Genomic DNA, 8,975 nt, shown 5'->3' with positions numbered 1-8,975 from the left:
TATGGCTAGTATGATTGAATGTATTGAACCTTTGAACTGTGACAGTAGATACTCATATCCCATCTTAGGTAGCTGCATTAAGAGCTAGAAAACCTATTAGTGCTCCATTTAAAACTTCCACTTGTGACAGCATATGCAGAGCTTTGTCGAATGTGTTTATCATATTTTTCTGCCAAGCATGTGGAATATTGCAGGACAGATGAAATAATTTAGCATTAATAGATACCTGAATAACGCAGAGGTTGCCTCGATCCTGGTGGGTCACTGGAAGCACTTACGGCTCTGTGGGCTGCCTGTCAGGCTTCACATTAGAAATGGTACTGATGCTCCTCAGTCTCTTGGCAGACCATCAGTGAGTCTTTTGGTTAGGCAAATGGGGAATATTTGATTCAGTGAGTGTTTCCAAACTGAAATAGGAAGAAGTGTGAAAAGATAAAGCATACTGAAAATCATTGGTTCTGCAGAAACCGATGTACTGTGTCATTTGTTCCAGTGCCTAATCCTAAGCATGTGGATAAGTCCATGGCCCTAAGGTGGAAGTATGGGAGAAAGATAAGTTAATTTAAGAAAAAAGTGCCACACTATATTGCAAAAGAGAAGTGTTTTTTATAAAATAACACTAGCTAATGCATGGTGTGATTTCTCCTTCATTTTAGACAGGTAATTTTCTATCATCTGATAACATTTTAACTTAAATGTTATCAAAGCCTAAATGTTTTGATGTCTACTTCTCTGTGTATTTGCAGTCTGAAGTTTTCAGGGGTTGTGCTTCTCATGGATTCAATTTCACCTTATTTCTGATTTCTCCAACTTTTTTTTTAGCTATTGCCCAGCTGCCAAAATGAGTTAAAACTGCATACTAAAACGTAACAGGTCAGTTAAGTATAAAAATGAACAAATTCAGAAATTCTAGTTTGTCTGCCTGAATAAAAATTGATTCTTGATTTATCAAACTTGATTTTGGTCTTACACTATTGTATATCAAAAATATCTCTCCTGCTACCAACTTAGTGTAACCAGGTAAGTGAAAACAGAATTAAGCCTGTCCTTTTTCCCCCTCCAACAAGTTTTTCTGTTCTGCTGTTTGTATAAAAGTAAATTAGAATAAAAAGTGGCGAGTATTGTCTTTAAAATGTCTGACTATCACTTTGAGATAAGTCAAGCTTGTAGAACAACTTGACTATAAAGTTTCAAGGGGCAGGAGAGATTTGGCTTTTCATGCATGAGGGTGCAAGGAAGGGGACTTTGAGCTCTTGCATTCTCAACATTTCCCAGTTCTGTTCAATCCCATCTGCATTAAATTGTGCCTTTTTTCCCCCATTGTGGAGTATGCAAACATCTGTCAGAGTGGGCAGCAACAGAAGAACATTGCCTTTTTTTTCACCTTTCCGTGGGATGTGTGGTGTGGTAAGAGTCAAGTTTTTTTATATTTGATAAATACACTGACTCTGGAGGGCATAGTTGTTGTATCTTTACAGAAAAAAAAATCTCTGATGTTCAAAACACTTAAAAAGAGGAAGTTAAATTACTGAGAAGTAAATTTTTTCTGTAATTTTGCATGTCAGCGAGGGAAAGGTGATGTATTCCAGAAACATTGATAGAAGTGAAAGGAATTGGTGAATTTAATCCTTTAGGCCATGAATCTCCAGGCTGCAGTCTAGGGGAAATCCTTGCACGCATCTGTAGTAATCTCACTGGACATTGTACTGTTAGGTTTTGGTGCCAGGGGTTGGGAAGATTTTTCCTACTCTTAAGAATTTGTGTCTTGCGGTATAGTAGAGAATATAGTCTCTCATATAAAGATGTAAATGAAAATGCCCTGATCCAGAAAATAATCATTTGCATGGCTTTTAATATACACTAAAAATGTCTCTGGAATAAAAATTATAATATCTGTGGTAAAAAGAAAATTATAATTGGGATAATGATAATTTCAACTGGAAATAGATGAGTAGATACATAAAATATCTTTTTATTCAACTTTAGTACAGTGGTTACAAACATTGCTTTTCTTGCAAATGTAGTTAGGTGTCTCTTGTGAGAGCTATTTTTTACAGAAGCAATGTTTATAAAAGGTGCTACTGAAAGCCCTACTTTTTTTAGTGGTTTGTTTCTAAGTTTTAATCCTGTTATCTTTAATTCATACTTCTTTCCATTTGTAGCTAAATCTTTCACTAAACTATTTGTTTAGGAAAAAGCTGCTTACAGAGGTGTAATGGATGCAGAATACTGCTGAGATTTGTCCATTAGTAGTACCTCAAAGTGTAGAAAATTGTATCTTGAAGTTCTGTTTCTGATTTCTTCTGTCATATTGGGGAAGTAATTACAGTGTCTGTAAGATGTGTGTAATTAGATATTGTAATGGGAGTTCAGAAGTACTTTCATGAATGTTTAGAAGTGTGAGTATGGGAATGCTCAGGATTGTGATACCTGATTTTTCTGTCTGTTTTCCGTTCTTGGTAAGTACTGACATACCTCTTTCAGATGCTGTTGGGGTGTACTGGCATACATGGGCTTTATTTCAAGCTCTGAGGATAATGATATTTATTGAACCTGTCTGTGACTCCTCGGAGCTTGCCCATTGCTAGATCATGTTCCCAATACAGTTATGGTGCACCTTAAACTAGTAGCATCGATAAAATTTGGAGATACATAATTATCAATGGATTTGAACATCCAGTGTATTAGAACTGTTCTGTGTCACCTGCTTGGCATTTTGGTGCAGCTATATTCCTTTCACTGATGTCCTTAGCATGAATGAAAAAAAAAAGTCCAGATATGAATTATGACTTCTGATGCAGGCAGTAGATTAAATAAACTGAATTATATTCATAAGTGCTCCAAGCTTTCTGGAAGACTCTTGGAGGTAAAGCCATTGCTTGTATGTTTCTGAAGTCATTGGTTCGTGCTTATCATCAGAAGACATCTCTTCCATACACGCTCCTGCTGACCTAGTTCACAAGCATTTTATCTAGCTCAACACTTGCTTTTACATTCTCTGTAATGGTACTGAACACTCTGAGAGCGTGATTCAGTATCTGATTTTTAAGAATTACTGTTCAGGATTTTTAAGGATATTTTTAAGGATACTTAAGATATTTACCAGTTACCTACCAAACACCAGTGACACAATCCAAGTTGAAATAAAAAAATTGTAAAATAAACAATTTTTTTACAAAATAGGAAAATAGAAAGCCACAAAGTTGCAAATGTTTTTGAGATGGGATGCAACAACTAAAGGAAGATCACACTTAGGTTTAGTTACCCTTAACTAAAACTAAAATCATCTCCAAAGCTTCTCTCATTCTGTCTGGGTGTTTGCAGCATCTGTCTAACCATGTGGCTGGGCATCATGTTCTTATGCATAGGAAAGCTGTTCTTACGCAAGCTCTACATTTTTATTCATGGAACAGAAATTCGATCTGAATGTGTATGTTTCCTTCAGATTCATCAGCCTTTTCTCCTTTCTTGTCTGGATAAACCCCTTCCTACGTGATGGCAGAGAGTTATTAACTTCCCTCTCACTGGACTGTTGAAAGACCCAGGGCTATGTTACATTATTAACCTACAACTTGCCAGGCTAATGTGAGGTGAAACACTCCTTCACCGGTCAAAGCAGTGTTAGTGCTCTCTGTAGAGTCTTTTTAGTCTTTAAATCTTACATTGTATGTTACAGCTATAGCTTGTCAGTCTGCCTTTATCCAGTCATTTAAGTGGAATTAATACCTGTGCCTTACTGTTTACATTAGACATAGTGATAATCAGTCTGTTATGGCTCACTTTTAACCTGCCACTGCAGCAGCGGGAGGAAATTGGGATGCTAATGGGGAGAAGCAAAAATATATCCTGTTGCTCCCAAGTAGTTCCATTTTTCCCCCCCATCTGAGACAACAGAAATAAAAACAGAGGAAACATTTCCCCCTGACCTGAATGAAGTTTTCTTCATGCTGGGTGTTTGTGTAAGATTCCTCTGTACCACTGATCAGGCAGCTGAATGCATCTGGGGAGAAGAAATGGACAGCTTAGTTTGTGAAAGAATATATATTGGCATAGATTTGTGGGCGATGGTAGTCGGTTAGTCCTCTGAATAGGCTGCCTGGGAAAGAAATGCGGGATGCAGGGCCTAAGCTTAGTATATAATTCACTTCATTGCTCTGGCTTATTTAAATGCTCAGGCCTTTGAATTGACTTCAAGAATTTATTTTTTCACTTCAGCTGTCATGGAGGTGGTGTAAAGTGTAGCTGCTTCTGAAGGCCATGAAATTATTTTTTTCCATTTATTTTGTTAGCACTATATCAGGTCAGCAGTGACTTTGGGTTTGACATAGAACATTTATTTGTAGTCAGTCAGTCTCCTCAGAGTTTTGTTGAGAGTATCACCTTATGACAAGCCATGCGTGTTTTCTATTGATTTCTATAGTATCATCCACACATTTATGAGCAGGTAGCATTTAGCCTTATCTGTTAATGTGGATGTCTGTGTGTTTCCAGGTGTTTCTGTGCATGTGAACAATCAGATAGCAAAAAACCTGAGAGAATCACTACTGTATTGTCATAATAACCGCAAGGAGCATGTTTGTATTTCACACTTCTCTTGGAGTGTTTCTTTTGTCATTGCGCTCCCAACAGTGTCTGGAAATTCTTGCCCTTATTTTCCAGCTATTTTTTCATGGGCAAAGTTGTGCAGTTCCACTGAGACTGTGGCATAATTTAGGTGAAATGTGACCACTTTTTTTTTAAAACTCTTTGTGACTCTTCTAATTTTGGCAGTTATTCCTGTTGTATCAGGTAAGATCAGGAACTTGACTGGATTTGTGGATCAGGCTTTGATAGAGATTTGGGATTGGGTATGTCAAAAAAGAGATGAAAAGTATTCCTCTTATTTTGAAGGAATTGCCTTGTTCTGCTTACTTGCAAAACTCAACACCATTATTGATAATACAAATGTTATTTCCTACTAAAAGGGGAAAAAAAAGTAAAGAATGGTTCAGGTTTTTATGTTTTATTTCTCTGTTTAAAACTTTTAATTTACTCATCACTATAAAAAAGCACATACAGTTTTGGTAGCCAAAAATAAATTAATTCAAGATTTGTGCCCATTATATGAAGCAATTTGAACTTTATCTATCTTTGAAACCAGCCAGGAGGTTAGACTGAATGACCTCCAGAGGTTCCTTCCAACCTAAACTACTCTATGATTCTATTAAGTGGAGAAACATGCCAAACATTTAATTGTTTAATTCAGGTACATTTTCCTGTGATGTGTGGTATATACTGCCTAGACACATTTCACTGTGAGAAGGTGCTATTCTAATTCCTGGAAAGGTGTGACATGTTTTCTGGGATGCTGGTACTTCCTTTGGGGACCCAAACTTCCATACAAATTGTTCTGCTGAAAACTTTTGAGGAGAAAAATCTTTGTGGTGTGAAAAGGAAGGTGTGAAATAAAGTAACACAATCTTTTCAACAAGCGATGGCCAGAACCTTCTGCAAAATAACATGTAAATTAATTGTTGAGTAATTTTAATATTTGCAGTACAATGATACATGAAACACCATGCTTGTTAAAACAGACTGGAATAATTTTTTTCTATATATACCTTCTACTGGGATTAATTTAGTTTACCACATTTAAGTAATCCTACAGCTACATAATGAATCTCTTCCTAATTAGAACATAGATACAATTAAGAGTACATGAAATCAGATTGCTAGTCTGTGAGTATCTGGGCCTGCAAGATTCTTTAAATAAACAGTTTATAAACATAACTACAATATTTAGAATGTGAAGGACTATGTATTTAAAAGAATTGCTGCTCTCTATTGCAAAATTACTTCAATTTTTATATAATATTGCTTTAAATACAGATGTTACATTAAAGTAATACCAGTTTATAATTACTTATATACTGAAATTACCAGGATTATATTTTTCAAAACAGAGTGTGTGTGTGTGAGAAATTAATCTTAAGAATTTCTCAGTGACAAAGACATTATCTGTATTATAATTTTTGATTTATTTCCACATCAGTATACTCACAATTCCAAAATTAATCCACAAAAATTTCTGGAGAACAAACACCAACTGCAGTATGACAATAAGGGTTGGATTTGGGAAAAAAACAGGGCTGAGAAAAGCGTTTGACCTTGAACAGTACACAGGCACACAGTGAGAAGTTTGGGATGACTGTGCTAATGGTGAATCTGCTTGGCTGTCAGGTTAAATTCAAGCCTTGATAAAATTTCTGTGTAACTTCTCTCCAGTTTAATCTTCTTTCAGCCTTTGCATAAATATGGCCAAACCTCTGACTGACCATCTCAACTGAAGGCCTATCTGTGTTATCAAAAGAGCTTGAATTTATAGGAATTACCATGAAATTATTTTACCCGCATCTTTTTCTTGAAATTGCAATTGAAATTAAATCCCTGTAAGAGAATGAACAGCTTTGATCTGTATCCATGATCTAGCAGGGATTAGTGTTCCTAAAAAAAGGCTGTTTGAAAAAAGGGGGCAGTGGGAAATTAATGTATGAATACCCTCTTCCTCTTTCTGTTGTGCTTGAGGAGTGTTGTGAATAAAGTACATGCGATTTTTACAGGTGAAAACTGGAAAAGAGAGGATGATGGTGATTACTAGGTTTGGTACACCTGTCCCTTCCTACATTAATGTTCAGCCTTTGCATCTCACACCTCTGTCTTTTGCCCTGCTAAAAGGTTTGTCTGGAGTCAGAGGGGAAAGAAACCTGGACTGCCTCTTTCACAACAGCAGTACTGTCTTTGTAAGGAAGTGGTATCCAGGGTGCTAGCACCATTGCTCCTCAGGGTTCATTTAAAGGTTGTAGTCCTCAGGTCAAAGTCTGACCACTTTCCAAAGTTGGAAGTCACTTTGTGGTTTCAAAAGTTGAGGGGACAGTGTTGCATAAAGGTGTTGGGACAAGTTCACATGTGATGATTTATTGGTGGGGTTTGTAGCTGGTGGCATGCGTTGACTCTAGTGATGAAGAAACGAAAACAAAATAGGAGAGAGAAATCAGAAAGGACAGACTCTCCCCAGTGGCCAGCTTGGAGGAGAAGCATCAGGGGGACCCCGGAGCATCCTTCCCTGTGTGTCCTCTCTGGTGCAGTGGGTGGTGTGGGCTATGTGGTTTTCTTCAGGACCTGCTCAGACTCCCAGGTGATTGTTCCTGCATGGGATGCTGTTAGTGCTGGCTGGAAGATGCTTATGTCAGGGGCAGGTGCTGTGCATTACTTGGCTGTTAAGCTCTCTGCATTCTTATTAGCAGGTCCCCTAGTGAAAACCAGACCCCACAACTGAAGAGAGGGAAAAGGTGAGAAAAGAGGCGATACCCACACCAGAGGCGATACCCACAAAATAGGCGATACCCACACCAGAGGCGATACCCACACCAGAGGCGATACCCACACCAGAGGCGATACCCACACCAGAGGCAATCCTTTCCCATGAGAACCCACCACAGCAACACTGTTTGGGTTGGCATGTGGAGGCCCATGGGCATAACAGCCAGGGCTGCAAACAGACAGGTCTGAGCAGAACAAAAGGCTGAGGTCCCAAAGGCACTGTGAAGCAACCCAAGAGTAATCTCGCCCTGTGTTAAAGTCTTTGGGAATGTATTAGCAGACAATTTGAAAACTGTTGGGAAAGGCGGGTGTTGCAGGGGGATAACACAGAGTTTTGAGTAAGTGCTACAGATCCTGTCTTAGCCTCATGGCAATGCTATGAATTTTTCATTGTTTTTCTCCCTCAAAGTTTAGATTATCTTAACATGGTTTTGTCTACTCTTCTGACATCATACATTTCTAATCATGTTGTTTCTATAATTAGTAAAATTTTCCAAGGAGGTGTTATATCCTCTTTTGGCAGTTCTCCTAATGAAGAAATCTTGTTTTTTTCCTTTCTATTAACATTATGCTGTTACCATTCTGTACACATTCACAGAATTTCATGGTAGTCATTGAGAGGCTCCTTTACTTGGCAATTTCGTGTGTTTCTTCTCTGGATTGCCATAAAGTATGTACTTGGGGAAAAACATAGTTTGCAAAAAACCATCCACTAAGGTTAGCAGGTTTCTGTAAGTGAAGTCATACTGCTCAGTCATTTCACTTTACCATGTCTTTCCTTTGCAGCAGATTCTTCTTGAGCTGTTTAAATGGCACTATTGATCTGTGCAAAGGAAACCCGTTTCCTTTGTTCAAGCCCTTTACTATGCTAATTTTTTTCTACCAGATACACCCCAGCCATGACCCTTTATCACCTTTCTGGTTATTTCCCCCTCATTCTGACAGCTGCCACAGCAAATGTCAGCTCACCAGGGGTATTGTCCTTTGTGGACCTTTGTGTGTCTCGAAGGCCTCCTGCTCTCTAGGCGAGGAGTGACTGTGTTTCTCAGTTTCAGCATCCACATGCTCCTGCTTGTTAGTAAATAAGGTCAGGAAGAGGTATGCTCGCCTTTCTTGGGAAGCTGCTGGGTTACTGGGTAGCATACTCGGGTACTACTTGCTCTCTGAAACATCTTGTGCACTGCAGCACTCTGCACTATATTTCTTCCTTCTCACCGTGACCTCTCCTTTTATCTTTTTCACTTTCAAGAACTGCTCTTGGTGGGTACTCTGATAACCACAAACACTGAAGATTTCCAGGGCTTCTTGATGTGTAAGTCTACTCTGATAGTTGCAAAGTTTCCGTGGGTCAGTGTGTCAGAGGCATAGGTCTGTCAGGTCTTAGACTTCCTCACGGTTTTGGGTGGTACTTTGCTGGACCTGGTCATGTGATCATGCCCGGGGCTACATTGGGAAGAGCCATGTCCAGTACAAAATAAATAGATTTACTGGAGTGAGTCCAGTGAAGAGCTACAAAGGGAACTGAGGGACTGGAACATCTTTCATTTGAAGACAAGCTGAGAGAGCTGGGGCTGTTCAGCTTGAAGCAAAGGCTTAGCAGGACTCTTATCAACATG

General features: G+C 38.6%; 1 protein-coding gene across 1 annotated transcript in view; it reads left to right on the top strand.

The window, feature by feature from the left end:
• Positions 1 to 4,064: 4,064 nt before the first annotated feature.
• The window catches only part of LOC104494295 (adenylate cyclase type 2-like), a gene marked incomplete at its 3' end in the record, with an annotated part of 102,181 nt that continues 97,270 nt past the window's right edge, over positions 4,065 to 8,975 (top strand). The window contains exons 1-2 of the mRNA XM_010137105.1: positions 4,065 to 4,074; positions 4,771 to 4,847. Of these exons, the coding sequence (XP_010135407.1) occupies positions 4,065 to 4,074; positions 4,771 to 4,847 (87 nt within the window). The remainder of the gene's footprint in view (positions 4,075 to 4,770; positions 4,848 to 8,975) is intronic.

This window comes from Buceros rhinoceros, unplaced genomic scaffold (assembly GCF_000710305.1).
Source record: "Buceros rhinoceros silvestris isolate BGI_N320 unplaced genomic scaffold, ASM71030v1 scaffold5295, whole genome shotgun sequence".
Taxonomy (NCBI): Eukaryota; Metazoa; Chordata; class Aves; order Bucerotiformes; family Bucerotidae; genus Buceros; species Buceros rhinoceros.
Note: the sequence above shows the minus strand (reverse complement) of the source record. Positions and strands in the feature narration are given on the sequence as shown.